Below are 17255 nucleotides of genomic sequence, written 5' to 3' on the forward strand. Positions count from 1 at the left end.
AGTTGCTTCACTATTTCATGCTCTTCTGTGCCCTGACACCCCCACCTCGCCCTCACGACGCACTCCCAGCTCCTTGGCCTGGCCTCCCAGGCCCCGGGGGCTGTGTTCTCCAGCCCCACCCTCTGCTGTGGCATTCGGCTGGCACCCCTGGGCCTTCACTCTGGCTGTCGCTGTTTTCCACCTCCCATCTCTGCAGATGTACCAGCTCCTCTTCTCTGACCCCCAAGTCAGTCCCGATCAGGCAGCCCTCCCGTGGGTGCTGGGGCCTAGCACATGGGATCCCCCTTGACCTTCTCCTGCTGACCATGAGCTGTCTAAGTCCCCATCGCAAGGATGACCAGGACAGCCAGCCCTGGGAAAACCATCTTAATCTCCACCCTGCCATGGGCCTCAAATCCCAGCCTCCCTAATGCACAGGCAGAAACACATGCAGGACACGGCTGGATACAGGTTTATTGTGGCACTGGATGTGAACAGGGGCTGGTGTGGCCAGCACCAGTGTGTGATGGAGGTGGAGGGAGTGCGGGGAAATGAAGGGGAGAGGGCAGGGCCCAGGGAACCCTAGGCTCAGGCCAGGAGTTGGGGTTGGGGTGACCTCCGCCAGCCCTATCCAGAAATCTGGGGCGATGCCCTGGAACTGGAGCTCCCTCGGGCTGGGCTGGATGAGGTGGCCGTGGGTGGGAGGCGCTCACACGTGGGAGAAGGCGTGGCTCTTGCAGAGGGGCTTGTCCTTTTTGGAGTAGAAAGTCTTTCCTTCCAGGTTGATCTGGCATATCTGAGGACAGCCAGGCTCAAGCCACACGGGGTTGGGGGTGGTAGGAAGAGTCCCCTTCCCAACCTCTCATGAATTCCAGAAGCAGGGAGTGGAAGGGAGGCTGGTGAAGAACCCTGGGTGGGGCCGGGGAGGGGGACCCGAGTCCAAGGCGGCGGGGGGTGGGGTGGGGGGGTGGTGGAGGGGTGGAACTCACCGCACACACAAAGCAAGTGTCATGCCAGCTGAAGCCCAGTGCCTCCAGGAAGCGGTCCCCCGCGTCGATCTTGAAGTCACAGCCCCGGCATTTCGTGCCAAACATCTTCTCATAGTCTGAGGGTGGAGGCAGAGAGGAAGGGGGCCCTGGGTTCTCACCTGCCGCACACCCCACCCCTTACCTGTGCCCCCTCCACCCCCGGGGGGCCACCTACCTCGCTCGCAGTAGGGTGCGCCTTCCTCCATGTAGAAGGCCCTGTTCCGAATGGGCGTCTTGCAGGCCGCGCAGGTGAAGCAGTGCACATGCCAGGTCATCTTTAGGGCATGCATGATCTCCTAGGAGGACGCTACAGTCACCAGGCAGCTTGGCCCCTCCTCTCCAGAGCTGGGGACATAGGAAGGCTGGCCGTGGGCCCTCTTCCTTCCCAGGGTAAATGTTCCATCTGCACACCCACCATTCCCATTCTACTTCCGGCCCTGAGGTCTCCCCGTGGATGGCCACTATGCCTTTCAGATTTGCCCCGTCCAGAGCTCGGCGCCTCACCTCTGTACCCCAAACACGCCTCTCCCACAGCTGTCCCTAGCTCAGTTGACGGCAACTCCGTCCTTCCAATCTGCTCAGCTGAGATGCCCCTCTTTCTCTCATGCACCACATCAAGTCTGCCAGGAACCCCTGTTGGGTCCGTCTTCAAGGTGCATCCAGATCCTGACCACTTCTCACTGCCTCCCTGATGCGGGATGTGAGCCTCTGGCATCCCTGGCCTGAGGGACGGCCCAAAATTCACCTCTGAGCTCCTCCTTCTGCCCTACAGACTGACGTCAAGCTGAGCGAGTCCACATTCCCCTCTGCTTGAATCCCTGCCTGCGCTGCATTTCCCTCTGGCCTCTGCACCCTCTGCTCTCGCCACGTGGTCTCTTGCCCATGGCTGACGCCCCAGGAATGCCAGTCTTGGGGTTCACACCGGCTGTCCTCTCTGCCAGCTATGTCCCAAGTCTCACCCCTCACTGCCTTCCCGTTTCTGCTCCAGTGTCCCCTTCTCCAGAGGCCTGTTCTGACAACACCAGTTAAGACTTCCAATCTGCTCTTCCAATGCCACGTTCCCAATACCTTTAACTCTGTTCTCATCCCTCACCAGCTTGTACTAACGCAGTACCAGGTGACTTACTTATTGTATCTATTGCTTAGCATTTCCTCTCCTCTCTTCTTCCTGCTCAAATGTAAGGTCCGGGAGGGAATGGGACAGGACTGTCCTAGTAACCGCGGTACTGCGACAGCGCCCGTCCCTGTAGGTGCTCATCAACAAGCGCTCGTGAGTTAACCTGCTCCAATGGACTGGGGAGGAAGCCGAGGCTCAGGGAGCCTGTTCTCTCCCTGGGCCTGGGCTGACAATCCCGGGGACCATTGGGTCAACCAGGGCCAGCAGTATTCAGATCTAGAGCAGGCAGAGGGCAGTGTGGGGCCTCGAGGCGGGTCAGATCTGTGGGTCCAACCAGACCTTACTTCTTAGCTGGGTAACTTGGCCAATGGCATTACTTTCTCTTGACACCTGGTTCCTTCCCTTGTGAACCTGGAACCTAATCCCAGCCTTGCAGGCTGAAAGGATGGCCCCACATTGGAAGCTGGGGGTCCCAGACCCCATGCCTGCTGGGGCCCAGTAGAATACTCCATAGGGCAAGGTGTTGTTGGGGAGCACCTGTAGGGACGGTGCTGAGCAGTTCGTGCGGGAATGCCCGGAAGGCTCAGGTTGAAATCTAGGTGTTAAAGTGAAATCTGATCTTCAAATATTGCCCGTTAATTTAAAATGCAAGTGTAGACCAAGCAGGACATGTGGGCAGCCTCTGCTCTCAGATGGCCCATCAGTGCTCTCTGCCTCTCTGTCGCATCTCACATCTACCTCACAACCACCCTGGCCAGGCAGTGACTGCCACCATTTTAGTGAGGCCCAGGGAAAGTGACCTGCACCAGGTCACATAGACAATAGATGGCAGAAATGGGTTTCATGCCCAAGTCTAGCAGCTCCAAAGCTGGCTCTTCCCACTGCCTGGTGCTGCCTCTTTTCAAGAAGTAGACAAAGGCTCCAGGGGAAGGAATTGGCTGTGAGCTGGTGGCACAGGGGGCTTGGGCAAGAGCGAGGGTAGCCCAGGGCGGGGTCCTGTGTGTGTGTGTGTGTGTGTGTGTGTGAGCAGGGAGGCAGCTTTCTGCTGGTCTTCAGAAGAACCTGGAAGCCAGTTACCAGTATTTATTTTAATGCCCTAGTTTCCTCAGTCTGTCTGCCTCTCCCCTCTCCACTGCCCTGACCCAGGCCCCAGCAGCCTGTTCCCCTCTTCAGCTGTCTCCCCCTGCCCAGAGGAAGCTTGGCTCCAAACTCCTAACACGGCCCCCACTCACCTCTTCCGCCTCACCTCACACCCTTCCCAGGTGTTACCTTGTGACACAAGCTATTCCTTCTGCTTGGAGTGCTCTCTCCTGATCCTTCTTCAGCTAATTCCTACTCATTTTTAAAGTTCAGCTTAGAGGCCACTTCTGTCCATTCCTTCAAACATTTACTGATCACCCTCTGTATGTGGAGCACAATACTAAGCAGACCAGCCCCTGGTCCCAGCCCATGGAGTTCACACCTGGGGAGAAGACGGGACAAGAGGACTGGGGAGTAGTGAGCAAACTGTGGGAGACTTGGTCTGGTGGAAAGGGTGGTATGAGGGAAGGTGTTCCTGAGGAAATGATAGGAGTCCCAGATGAGAAGGAACAAGGTAAAGAGGGTGATCAAATAGTATTCCTGGCAGAGAGCACAGACTGTGCAAGGGCCCTGTGGTAAGGGAAACAGCACATTGGCAAAATGAAATGGGTCACACAGCTGGAGCACTGGAGAGGGGCAAGTGGTGAGAGGTGAACCTGAAGAGCATAGGGCTTCAGATGGCCCCCAAACCTGGGTAGGTCCCCTCTAATGTGTCCCTCATGCTGTGCAGTTTCCCTCCAACTCCACGGAAACTGATTGCCCTGCATTTCTCTCCCCATGCTCCATGCTGATCTCCCAGGGCAAGAACAGTTCTGAGCTCTGGGCGCAGACAGGAACGGAGCCCCTAGCAGGCTGGGGAGGTACGCCTCCCCCCGCCCTTTCCCTTAGGGTGAGGTGGGGGCTTCCTAGAGTTTGTCAGGCCCTGAGTCCCTGCAAGAGGGGAAGCTAAGGGCTCCTGGGCCTCTGTGAAACATTAGCCTGGACTGGGGCAGGAGAGGGTTTGCCACCCAAGGCTTACTCCAGGACCTGGGAGCCAGCCAGGCCCTGTTAGGCTTGGCTCCTCATCTGTGGCCTGGATGATAACCCTGTCCACTCAGCACAGGGATGCAGCAGGACAAGAGTGCAGCGTAATGCAGAGAGAGCAGTCATCCAACAGTGGGGCCTTGATTTGTGATGCCCAGCTCAAGACAGGTCCTGGGAGCCAGCCCATTCTCTTAGAATAGCCCAGTGGGGTGTGGCCCCGGCTGGCAGGGAAAGGACTGTGATCTGGGGCAAAATTCCCTCATCCAGAAAGTGGGAATCACTACACTGACTTCCTATAGTAGGACTGTGAAGCTGGACGCCCCACGCACTGTAAGTGCTCCACGACACAAACTGTCATTACAACGACAAAGACTGTGATAATATCCATTTCCCCCTTCCTGTCTACTGATGGAATCCCCATTTTTTTTGCTGGGCACATGGCTGTCCCAAATAGACTGTCTTTCCCAGCCTCTCTTGCAGCTCAGCATGGTCATGTGACTGAGATATGGTCAATGGGAAGGAAGCCCAAGGGCTGGGTGGTGGCATCTCGAGATGGCTGCCATGGGCCTTCGATCCCTTCTTCCCCTTCCCGCTTCCTGCTGGCTGAAATGTGGCAATTTTGGCCGAGGCTCATCTCAGACTAAGAGTGTTAAGTAAGCCTGTCCTGAGAATGGCCGAGAAACAAGATACAGAAGCCTAGATCTGCCCATTAGTCCCAGATTGCCCACCCCTGCACTTTCTTAGGTGGAAAATAAGCTGCCACTATTTTGAGTTTTCTACCGCTTTTGGGCAAGGTAATCCTTACTAATGGGAACATCACTACAGAGCTCTCCGGCCACATCTGGTGGCTCTGCCTCTGTATCCAGACATAAGAAGCATGAAATGTCGGGAAAAGCCCAAGCTGGGAGTCAACAGTGCCTGGGACCGCTCCAGCTTAGCTCTCATGCTTTGCAGCCTTTGGGCAGTTTCTGTCCCTCTCGGGCTTCAGTTTCCATACATGTGTGACAGGAACCCCATTAGCTTTTCACCCTGTCTGTTCTGCCCCTTTTTCTTCCCGCTGTGCCCTTGACCCCCTGACACCCTCTGAGTCCTCCCCGCCTAGTAGGAGCTCCCAGGGGCAGGGCCCAAACCTGTTACTTCATGAGGCGTCCTCGAGCAAGGGGCACACTACCTGGCACACTGTCCACACTTAATAAGAATGAATGGGGGCAGGGAGATGGCCCATCACTCTGTGCTCATCACATGCTGAGCCAAGCCCCAAGCCTGGCTCCTGTTGGCAGCTGGGTTACCCTGCAGAAAACATGGCCAGGCTCTGCTGTGTCTTTAGCCTCAGTGGGAAGAACAGGCTTTTGAATCACAAATTTGTGTCTGGCCTTCTGGCTTTGGCACTCCATAGTCCTATGCCTTCCAGGCACGGTGAACTGTCTGTCCTCTTGTGCACGGGAGGTGGCACACCCAGTGGGTCAGCCTCCTCAAAGCCTGTCACGACCCCCTTCTGCCTTCTCACGGAAGATGAAGGCTAACATACTGGGTTTGCCAACTTCCCCTGCAGCCCAGGTGCTCATAGGATAACAATTCCAAACACTGAGATAAAGATGCAAGGTCCTGGTTTTTCTTCCAGAGTCAAAAGCAAAAACCTTGTTAAAATAAGGCCATTTGGCCCTTCCCTCTCCTTCCCGCCTGCAACAAGAACACAAGGCCTGGGGCTTGAGTAGTCCTCGGGTAAGCATGGTATGAGAGGCTTGGGGACAAGGGTCTACATGCTAAGGATTTCAGAGCCAAAGGCAGGAAAAGCCTAAAGGCATCCTGGAGCGCTGTTTCAGCCCTGGGATTCTTGTGATGGAAGTAAATAACCCCTTCTGCTGAAAGCTCTGTAGTGAGGTTTTATTACGGCCGCTGAATGCAACCCCACTGACGCAGCCACTGGGATCCGCGTGCGCCTTCCCTCTTTGGGTAACGTCATCTTGTTTTACTTCAGGGAACCGACCCTCCCTCACTCTGTCTGTGCTGCGGGTGGGACCGCCGGACCCCTGCTCCGGCGGGTGTCCCCCAGGCCCGGCTAATCTGAGTCCTGCAGCTCGAGGCCAGAGATGGGCATGTGACCCAGCTGTTGCCATGAGCATCAGCACTGGGACCCCTGACGTGTCCGCTGGCACCGGGGTGCTCCTATTCTCTTTGTGGCACTAAGCCGGGGAGAGGGAATCCTGGAGCTGCTGTGGCACCATCTTTGCCAGCTTCTAAGTAAAAGTATGCAGGGAACGAAGTCAACACAGAGGACGACAACAGAGGCCAGTGGGGGGGAAGTCCTGACGACCCCAGGACCCGCCCTCAACTAGGCCTGAGGCTAGTGCCCCTCGGGCTTTCTGAGTGTTTGAGCCAATGCACAAACCTCCTGCTTTTTAGAAGCTAACAATATACCACTTCACTTTTACGACGGACCCTCTAACTGAAAGGAGCTTCGCTTTTACCAAAAAGGCAAAAAGTGAAAAAGAGCGTTCAGCGTTTGCTCCGCAGCGAGCCGTCACAGAGGCGGCTCGTACCTCTTACCCGAGGACGGGGCCCCACCGGCTCCTTCCCCGGGAGCCGCACTCGGCATCCGGAGCCGCATCCCCGCAGCAGGCTGCCACAGCTCTGAGCTGAGTCTGTGAGCATCTGCGCTTCATCTTGATTTACTTTGTGCATCTGCTAGCAAGATGTGTCCAAAGGTACCAGAAAAGCCTACATGAGGTTATTTTTTGGGTCTGGGAACGCTCAAATTTTCTTCCACATAAATTAACAGTACTTGCTTCTTCACCACGCCGTTTTGGCTTGTGAAAGTTTTCACAGGAACGCTCTACTTTCAGAGAGCTGGGGAAACCTGTAACACTCCTGCTTGCTTGAGCCCCTCTGAGCAGGACTTTGGTCATCGGTGAAGAGGATCTTGGCTAATGTAAAATGAGGCTAATATAGCATCCTGTTTATTAAGATGCTAAGAATCCACAGGACTCCTGAGGGGAGCGCCCCCAGGCCTAAGAGTTCCTCCGCAGTACTCTTCCACGCCGACGGGGTCAGATCTGCCCTCCCCCCGCCCCCCACCAGCCCCACTCACGCCTGTGATCTTCTTCTTGCACTTGGCACAGCTGGGCGCATAGCGCACATCATAGCAGGGTGGGCAGAAGATGGCACCCTTCTCCTCAAAGAAACCGCCCTCTTCCAGGACCTTCCCACACTGGCTGCACACAAATTCCTCGGGGTGGTACGCATGGCCCAGCGCAACCAGGTAGCGGCCCCTGAGGGGGAGGCGAGGGCAGTGAGAGGGAGTGCACGCCTGTCCTGTGTAACGTTAGTGGTCACCTACTCTGAGGCCTGGAAGGGAAATTCATGCTCCCCGTTGTCCAGATAAAGGAGAAACAGGCTTGGGAGGTGACCCGAGTGATGACACAGTGATGAAGCTGCACTGCTCTGACGACAAGAAATTGTGACAGGCCGTGCTGGGAGGAGGAAGAGGGTTACGCTGGCTGGGGGCTGCTGACCTGGGCCCAGTGAGACAAACCAGAGGAACTGGGGCTCTGGGGGCAGGAGGCCCAGAGTGCCCACGGGCTCTGAAGACCAGTGGGTACCTGAGCCGACCCTGGTCCCCACCTTGTCCCACTTGCCTGGTCCATCTGGCCTGGGGAGGGGCCTGCAGGTCCCACATAAATGTCTGAAGGGGTTCTTCGCAGAGCCTAAGAGCTGACAGGAGTCAAGAGCAGCGCAGGACCAGGGCTGAGAACTAGCAAGGTTCTAAGGAGCCAGCACGCTGACTCTGGGGGCGCTGTGTGACCCTGCTGGGCCCCAGGGAACAGGGCAGGGAGGGAGGGGCCTCGGGCCTGTCTGTCCTGAGAGCAGAGGTTTGGCAGAGACCAAGTGAACAGGAGGGAGAGCAGAGGGGCTGGGAGGGGCAGGCCCTTCCCTGCCCAGAGAGTGGCCTTTCTAGGGGTGCAGCTTGAGTGTGTTGTTGGTACTTCCTCCATGTCAGCAGGGCAAACGCTGATAGAGGCTGACATGGGGTGCGGTGGGGGAAGGGATGCAGGATGCAGAATCGGAGGACCTAGGCCAGGTCCCTGCCCCCACCGCTATTGGGAACTGAATCCTCATCCTCCCACAGTGACAGCTAGATGAGTGGGGAGACAGTCAGGGGCGCAAAGGTCGGAAAGATGCCTGGGCCAGGCTTTAGGACGGGGAAGGCCAGAGTAGGAAAAGGAACAGGGCCACCCACCGGATGACCTTGTGGCAATGGTGGCACACGGGAGTCTTGCCATTGTTGCCACTGCCTGCTCCCGTGGCCCCTCCAGCGGCCGCCTGCACGATGGAGGTGCGGTTCTGCAGAGGCGTGGGTGTGGCTGGCTGGCTGTGCCGGGTCAGCACCGTGCTCGTCTTGTCCGGGGCGTAGCGCTCAGCAAATGCGGGGTCCACAGCCCAAGGTGGGCGGCTAGTGGGACTCGGGGTGGTAGGGCCTGCCGGGGCTAAGGAAAGTGGCTCCAGGGAGGTGCCCAGGACCCCAAAGGTCAGGGGGTTGAGCCTGGGGCAGCTTGGAGCACCCCCCGCCCCGGCATGCCCCTGGAGGCTACCCACCCTTCCCCAGGCCCAAGCCCACTCTCTCTCTCACCAGGCCAGGGTTCCTGGGGTGTAGCTGAGGCTGGGGCTGGGGCTTCTGTCCTGGGCACCTGGCTGCAAGATCTGCCATTCAAGGCCCTGTATGGTTGAGGCTCCTGGCGTGGCCCCACCCCCCAACCTTGGTCCTGCTGTCCCCATGGGAGATGCCTGGGTGCATGAGAGCTTCTGGGCTGGACTCCAGGTCCCACAGGGGTAGGTAGGGGTAGGGCAGCAGCTTCTCCTAGCCAGGTTCCAGCTGGCAGGTCTGTTGTACAGGGCTGGGAGGTGGAGCAGGACTCTCTCCCTTCTGGGGCAGTTCTCGGGGCTTCCTCATCCCAGAGATCTAGCTCTGACGGTAGGGCCCGCTTTGCCAGGTACCAGCCCTCATTGAGACCCAGACTGGCATGGCCCACACTGGGTCTGAACCATCTAACACCCCCACACCCAAACCACAAACCAAGCCCACAAAGATAGAAGGCAGAGGCAGAGGAAGCAGGGCTGAGAATGTTTATTTCCATGCTTGAGCCAGCACAGACCTGGCAGAGAGTAATACCACAGGGCAAAGAGGGAAGGCAGTGTCAGACAGGGCCAGCCCCTCTGCCAGGCCAGCAGGAGGCTCAGTCCAGGGGCAGGAAAGGAGGGGGTGAGGTAGGCGGAAGCTGCAGCGACCAAGTGGGGGGAGTTGCCCTGGGTGGGAGGAACAGAAAGAGAGAGGCAGAGAGGGCAGCCGGCCGGCGAGGGCCGAGCTACGACTGCACGTTGAGCACGTGGGCAGAGCGCTGGTGGTGCCAGTCCCGGAGGCGGGTGTAGCGTGGGCTCTGCAGCTCCAGGACATACTTTTCCCTGGGGGGCAGAGAGAGAAGGAGGAGGAAGTAGAAGGAAGGAGAGTTGCAAGGGAGGAAGGGAGGGAGGACGGAAGGGAGGAAGGAAGGAAAGAAGGAAGGAAAATGGAGAGCCCTGGCGAGGGACCCTGAGGAGCAGACACAGGGCGGTGGCTGGAATGGGCAAGGCAGGAGGTGAGAAAGAGGGGCTACGGCCCGTCCTTTTACCTTGACTTCTTCAGGTGCTCCTCATCCGGGTCTTGCACTGAGAGGGCAGAGGCAGGCATTGACCAAGAGAAGACCGAGGGCCACCCCAGCCCTGAGCCCCGGCAGAAGGTCACAGGGCACCAGAGCAGGCTCCCAGCAGAGCCCAGGCCCAGGCTGGGAGCCAGCAGGAGAGTCCGCCCTGCCCTGGGCTGGCACTTACTGAACTCGGTGCCCGTGAGGTGGGCAAGGATGCGGAAGGAACGGGACTGGCCTGTCCCGGGCCGAGGCCGCCAGTCCTCCGTGTCCTCCATCAGCCGCTGCTTGCTGGCGTCTGGGACCAGCGGCCGGAGGGGCTGTCTGTGGGGAGGGTGTGGCTCAGAACCTCATGCGGGGGGTGGGCAGTGGGGGCAGCCCCTCCCGGGATTGGTGCATGTGGGTTATGGTGCTGGGAGAGTGGGGCAGGGCAAGGCCAGGGCCCTGCTGGGTGGTGGGGGGGAGGGTAGCTAAGTGAGAGGAAAGGAGGGCAGCTAGGGTGGGGAGGGGCCACCGCCCAGAATGCCAAAAAGAAGGAAGAAAGGGACAGGCAGAGGGGGCTCACTGACTTGTCAGGGGTCTGCACCTGTGAAGGAAATAGACAGATGGGACAGATAAAGGGACAAAGGGACAGACACAAGGAAGAAGAAAAATGGCAAGGGGTCAGAGTAGCCAGAGGCAAGGCTGCACTGAGTATCTAGGGCTCAGTCGCCCGACACCACACCCCAACCCCGGGCCACCAGTTGGGGGGCGCTGCCTGGCTCAGAGCGCCCAGGTAGCGCAGCGCCTGGGCAAGAGCCACACCCTCGGAGGGGCCCAGTGCCCACAGCCCCGCCCCGGCCGCCAGGGGTCGCTGCCGCACGGTTCCAGCCAGGCTGGGGCGCAATGCAGACTGAGCAGCAGTGCGCTGCGGGGGCGTGGGGCCTCAGACAGATGGCGTGGGCGCAGGCGGTGGGTGGGCAGGACCGACGTACCCATTCTGCTGCAGGGCGCTGTCAGCGGGCAGGGGTGCCCCGAAGGGCCGGGCCGTCTTGTTGAGGGAGGCGCTGGGTGCAAAGGTGTACCGCGGGGGGTCCGCGGCGGGGGCCAGGGCCTGGGCGGAGACAGAGCCGGGCAGGGCAGGCAGGGGCGGGGACGCTGGGCCGGAGGGGGGTGCCCCCCTGGCGTGGAGAGGACAGCGGTGCTCCAGCCCCACACCCACACATCTGGCCGGAGGCATGGGGCGGGGGGGTGGGGGGGTGGGGGGGAACTCAGGTTTCAAGGGGCCCATGTGGGAGGGATGATCTCAGCCCACGCGGGCCAAAGGGCAGACAAGCGCGGCTGGTAGCACAGGCCAGCGGAAGGCAGCAGACAGACAGGCAGACATGCGTGGTGCCCAGACCGTGCGGCAGCTCCCAGCCCAACTCCCAGTTTCCCAGACTCCCCCAGCTCTGGCGCCCACCCTCTATTTCTGGCCAGGGATAGGGGTATCAAGGCTCCTTGCTGCGGGGGAGGGCTAGTCAGCTCAGCAGTCTAGTCCCACCCCTCCCACCGCCCAGATGTCGCGTTCAGATGTCCTAGGCCTACCTTCTGCGGTTTGCTCTGAGCCGGCTGGGCCCTGGAGGAGAAGGAGAAGGGGTAATAGCAGGCCAGGCCTGGGGGTGCCCCACCCACCAGGCAGGCCAGCGCCCTTGTACCTGCTGAGACCCAGGCTGAGGCGCTCCCCACAGGCACGAATCTTGTTCTGGGCTTCAATGTGAGTGAGGCCCCCGGCATTCTCTCCATCGATGCTCAGCACCCAGTCACCCACAGCCACACCGGCCTGTGCAGCTTTGCCTCCAGGAGTGAGCTGTGGAGAGATGGAAGGTCACGGCCGCCCAAGCCTCTGCAGACCAAACTGAGGCCAACATTAGTCAACCCTGCTTAAGCTGCCCTACTTTTCGAACCCAGAGGCCTCTTCATTCAATGTATTTCTGGGCAGCTGTGGAACACTAAAACAATCTGGGCGGGTGGGGTTCACCTGAACTTCACAAACACCTGAATCACCCTATTTATTTAGTCATTTGTTCACCTCCATGACCCCCCTCCCCACGGTGCAGAACTGCTGTGACATCACCAAGCAGCCACCTGCCGGTTAAGCCCCAAGCTTCTCAGCTCCAACCACAGCCTTTGAGCCCCCTGCCAGCCTCCTGCCCAGGCTGTTTCACCCACCGCTGGCTTCTGCCTATGGCCACTTCCTCCAGGACACCGCCAGGTGCTCCTACTGACCTCTTACACTCCCAGCACCCTGTCCTGGGGCCAGCTACAGGGATCTGCCAGGACCCTCTGAGAGCCAGGAATAGGCCCCCGGCATCTCCAGGTTCCCCGTGAAGTGACTGAAGGGGGCCCGAGGTATCAGCTGAGGTTGTAAATGAGTGTCACCCCAAAGCCTTCAATTGCCACATTACCCTCTCCCCCAGTCCTTTGGGCTCTGCCCTGGGAATCCCCGGTTCCTGTGGCAAATGAGGGGTAATAGTGGGCTGGCAGTAATGGTCACCACCAGCATGAACTAAGACTGTCATGAAGGAACCAGGACTTGGCCTTAAGGTTAGGAGGGGCCATCAGCCCTTTGAAAGTCCCAGTGGGGTACTTCCCAGAGCCCTGATAGAGGTAACCCTGACAAACCCCACTGGGCGCTCCCAGCCCTCTAGCCCCTCAGAAAGGGGTGACACAGCTGTTGTGGGTCTAAGCCCACAGAGCTGCCTGGGCATCTGGCAAGGGGCCCGGCATTAAGTACACTTCCATGGGGAAGTGCTGGAAGGCCAATTCACATTCAGAGGTTGGGGGGTAGGACTGCAAGGTATTGGCTGCCCGTGGCCTCAGGAGACTCCTCAGGTGGGCTGATGCACAGACGAAGTTGGGGCAGGGAGAGGGGAGGTGGGAGGTTCTAGAGAGATCTCCAGAAGGCAGAGACACCAGATGCAGCCCTGGGGCAAGAAGGGAGAGCTGGCTCCATATCATGCTTGGGAGGTTAGAAGGGCAGGACAGCTGGGTGCCTCCTTCTTCATCTGCTACATGGTAAGAAGAGCAGCTGACATTTACTGAGCACCTAGTACTGTCACATGCTAATATTGAATCTTCCAACAACCTGCGGAGTGGAGTCTGAGATTATATGCATTTTACATACGGGGAAAAAAAGAGTTTATGTAACTTGCCTCAAACTGCTCAGCTGGTAAGAGGCAAGGCCAGGTCTGACCCTGACCCTAAGGCTCCACTACACGAGGCTACCTCTGCTGAGTGTTGGGACCCAACTCAGAGGTCATCCTACCTCGAACAACTCCCTAAACCCCTGGTTGGGTCTGGGGCCTGGATCGCCTCTCTAGCTTTTAGTTCAATCCAACAACCCCTTATAATGAGCATACAGAAGTGACACCCTTGAAAGGAAGTGACTTACTCAAGGTCATGGTGAGTCAGTAGAAGGGAAACCTGGTCCAGCCACTCCCTACCCACACAAGCTGGCTCCTGGGAGGTGTGGGCTAAGCCTGAGGTAGAGGTCTTGGGGGTGGGCAGGAGCAGCTGGCTCCCAGGGAGGGGTGGGGATTTGGGGACTACTTCCTTTCCTGAGCAAGGAGGTCAGGAAGCACAAGAGGGAGAGAGGAATGGTCAGAGAGGTGGAGAGGGAAGCTGGAGAAAACCCTGGATGTGGGGTGGGGGGCTGGAGAGAGAAGCAAGGAGGCCTGAGGAGTCAAGAAGGGGAAAAGCTAGAGAGCTGGACACTGCATAGGGTGGGGGTGAGTCAGCCTGAGGACTCCAATAGGCAGCCCAACCCCCAAGTCTCAGACATTACCTCATCTCCCAGGCCTGGGCCCACAGCCAGCCCTAGCCCCTCCCTCCTCCCTGGGGTCAGGGGAGAGGGAGGGGCTGACCCAACTCAGAAAAGACCACCCCACCCGCCCACCCACCAGGGCCTAGGTCCAACTCCAGTGCTGGGCTCAGCCTGTGGCCCCACCCACAGCGAGGGCTGCTGACAAGGGAGCTCAGACCCAGAGTGCCCCCAACAGGCCACATCTTAAAGTCCATCCCTCAGGCTATTATGTTGCCCATCCCCTCCAATGAAGAAACTGAGTCTCAGAGTCCAGCCAAGGCCTACAGCTCCCAGCCACATTGGCTAGCACTTTCACAGAGAGGGGAACATAGAATACACTTTCAGGGCTAGCAAGGCTTGACAACTGTAGGGGTGGGTTTGTGTAGTAGGCGGACCTAAGCTACCCAGCTAGCAGGGCAGTTTCCAGGGGAACCCCATGGAAAGGTCCCTGGAAAGAACAGTGACCAACCGCCCGCCCTGTCCACCAGGCCCAACTCCTGTAGACAGACTTGGCCTTGGGGCCCCTCTCAGGCTGGGCAGTGCCTGGACAACCTGGCCCCCTCCAGCCTGTGCTTGCTTTGGGCTTCCTGCCAACAGCTGCCTGCCCGGTGGGCGCCTGGGTGGGCGTCTCTGGACAGGCGGATGTGCGGGCAGGAAGTCCCCGCCCCCTCCTGACCCCCTGGCCACAGACACCAGTCCCAGGGCTGGCCTCATTCTCTCTGGGCACCCTCTTTGTGTCCCACAACTGACCCTACAGTTGGAGCCATGTCCTCGTGGTCACCAGCTGAGGGGCCCACCAATGGCATTTAGGCGTTCAGGCCTCAACCAGCTTTTTTCGGCTCTGTGGACTCTAGTCACCAGCTGGCCATCCCAGCATGGGGTTGCATTCTTGGGCTTATAAGGCAATCCCCCTGCCACAGGGAGGAGCCAGCCCCCAGCTCCGCCCCTACCAGAGCAGGCCTTCAGGAGCTGAAGTTAGAACCTTAGAGGCCCAACCCACACCCCTGCTCTGGGTCAGAGGCCACTGCATCCTGAATAGGACCAATGGATGAAGATGGAGAAACCTCACAGAGGCTGGAAAGTGCCCCCACTCCCCACCAAACTGCAGACCATCCCAATGCCTGAATTCAAATCCCTGCTTTGCCAAGGAATCGCTGTAAAGGCCCCTCTACCTCTCCGAGCCCTGAGTTCCCTCATCTGGAAAAACAGGATGACAATTGCTATTCCCTGGGTGGCAATGAGGCTGAAGTGAGATCCTGCAGTCAAGAATGCCCTGGCTGGGGCTTGGCTCCAAGCATTGCTCCTTCAAGCAGCTTAGATACTTCCCAGAGACCTCAGGCTCCCCTCCTGCAGAATGGGCATCCCCCTGGGGCCTCAGAGGTGGCCCCAGGAGCTTTGTGGAATGGCATCAAAGTACAGGGCAGTGCTGGGGAACTGTGGGTGCTCCTCTCCCAGTACCCACCTAGTTGGGAGTCTTTGTGGCAAGTGCCCACCACATCTCTGGACCTAGATACCTCCTGCTCTATTGAACCTGGCTCACTCCTGCTCAGACTCCTCCCATTACCCACCAGAGACCTGAACACCCAAAGACTCCTGGGGGAGCCCCTCCCCCAAAGATGGCTCACCCTGGAGATGGAGAGGGGTACATTGAAGTCCTTGCCCCCCTGTAGCCGAAAGCCCCAAGGTGCGGGCCCCTCCAGCACCACCTTGAAGGACTCCATGGTGCCTGCTCCTGGGAGGAAAGAAAAGGTGAGTGGACAGCATAGTGGGTGTGCACGCAGGCCCAGCTCCGGACACCAGCCTTGGACTGGTGCCAGGCAGGCACGAGCAAGCCGCTAAACACAGCCAGGGCACCCGTAGACGGGCACCTTGTCAGGTGTGCCTGGGTTTCTGCCTAGCAGACCTCATTCTGGAAAGGCAGGGGCAAACCCCCTCCCCCAGGGACTGGGATGATGAGGGGTTCCCCTCATTTAATCTTGAGGTTCTTTTCATTCAGAAATGGGCCGCAGGGCTAATTTGACATGGTCTCCCCCCAAGCCAGCCTTAAGCCTCCCACAGACCGCGGGTGAGTCAGGGGCCGGCGCTCCTCTCCCCCGCCCCCAGGTCCCGACAGGCAGGCCGCGCTGAAGCCTGCTCGGACTATATAAGGCGTGTAAGCTGACACTGCGGAGCCAGCGGAGGGAGCACACGGGGGCTCGGGACGCGAGGGGGAGGGGTGGAAAGGGAGGCGGCTGGAGCGGGTCCTAGCCATTCCCGGACGGGTGGAGGCTGATGAGGACTCCTTTGGGCGCTGGGGGAGACCGGGCGGGGCCATGGCCCCTATGGAAATCGGTGAGGGCTTGGACCCCGAAGCATGGCCAGGTAGGGGATTCATTCTGGAGCCCAGCTGGGGTGGTGCCTCCCACACAGGCCTAGTACCATCCCGACGTGACTCAGTTTCCCCCGTCCCCCGCCCGGGCCCCATGCATTGGCAGAGTCCCGGGCGCAGGAAGCAGCGCAGGCGCCAATCGGCCCTGCCGCAGCCGGCTTCGCCGCAGGAAGGCGGGGGCGGGGGCGGAGGCAGGGGCCCAGACTCGCAAGAGGAAGCGCAGCGCTGGCCCCGACCCCGGTGCCCTCCGTGGTACCCAGCAGGCTCTTGCCCTCAGCCTGGCCCAGCCCGAGACGCCCCGCGCGGTCGCCAGTACCTGCTCGGCCCCGCCGAGGCGCTGCCCGGTGGCTGGCCACACAGAGCCGCGTTGGGATCGGCCACCCGTGTTCTGACCCCGCCCCCGCGGCCGCCGTCCGCTTTGAGCCCGCGGAAGGGGGCGGAGCCAGAGGCCACGCCCCGAGAAAGTCACGCCCGCGAGCGGCTTCTCTACGACTGGGAAGCCCTACCCAATCCTTCCGCCCCGCCCAATCACGAAGTCCCGTTTTGCTTGGAGCTCGAAGGCCTGGCCTGCCCGGGACCCCTTGGTGGGGCGGAGCCTGGGCGGGGTCTGGGCAGGGTCTGGGCTGCCCGTCGCCTGGTCTAGGAGCCAGCTAGCAGCTCGCCCAGCCCCTTGCGCCTCCCTCTGGCCCAGCCGAAAGAAAGCTGCCTTCGAAACCAAACAGACCTGGACATCCTGAATCTCAGTTTCCTCCTCGGAAAAATGGGACAATAATACTCGCCTTGCAGGTCCATCGTAAGGATAGGCATTGTTTGGCGTAAGGTGCAAGCCATCGGCGTCTCCAGACTTTCTAAATCGGAGGGACTTGCGGGTGTGGAACACCTCAAGGTGGGGTCAGTTGAGGTAGGGACAGGGGATCTTGAAGCTAGGTTTGTAGAACCCTCTACAAAAGGCAGAAAATAATGGCAGGGGCAGACAGAGTTGCAGGCGGCCCCTGGCCTGGCTCTGAGCCTGACCCCAGGCGGTCAACAGCCCTCTGCCCTGTAACGACTCCACACTGTTAAAATGGCCTGTTGCCTGGTACCCCACTCCAGAGAGGGCAGCGCAGGCAGTGGGGATGTAACAGGGTGACTCTAGCAGGGGTGTCAGAATCCCCACTTTGTC

At 59.4% G+C, this 17255-nt stretch overlaps 1 protein-coding gene across 10 annotated transcripts; it reads right to left on the reverse strand.

The window, feature by feature from the left end:
- Positions 1 to 431: 431 nt before the first annotated feature.
- On the reverse strand, positions 432 to 16503 carry PDLIM7 (PDZ and LIM domain 7). Of its 10 annotated transcripts, none has more exons than XM_035015212.1 (14): positions 16410 to 16503; positions 15351 to 15457; positions 11579 to 11730; positions 11469 to 11499; positions 10877 to 10995; positions 10468 to 10488; positions 10090 to 10226; positions 9891 to 9927; positions 8855 to 8916; positions 8465 to 8711; positions 7316 to 7496; positions 1183 to 1303; positions 969 to 1084; positions 432 to 775 (listed from the first exon to the last, which is right to left on the reverse strand). In XM_035015212.1, exons 2-14 carry the CDS (start codon positions 15444 to 15446, stop codon positions 689 to 691), a joined length of 1407 nt encoding a protein of 468 aa, XP_034871103.1. In that variant the 5' UTR covers positions 15447 to 15457; positions 16410 to 16503; the 3' UTR covers positions 432 to 688. The 10 variants fall into 10 exon arrangements, 9 of the variants coding, with proteins under 9 accessions (XP_034871103.1, XP_034871138.1, XP_034871128.1 ...); XM_035015201.1 differs by having other exon boundaries at positions 435 to 775; positions 8855 to 8925; XR_004681137.1 differs by having other exon boundaries at positions 744 to 775; positions 1183 to 1352; positions 8855 to 8925.
- Positions 16504 to 17255: the final 752 nt, after the last annotated feature.

This window comes from Mirounga leonina, unplaced genomic scaffold, assembly GCF_011800145.1.
Source record: "Mirounga leonina isolate KUSES-001 unplaced genomic scaffold, KU_Mleo_1.0 Mir_104, whole genome shotgun sequence".
NCBI classification, from domain to species: domain Eukaryota; kingdom Metazoa; phylum Chordata; class Mammalia; order Carnivora; family Phocidae; genus Mirounga; species Mirounga leonina.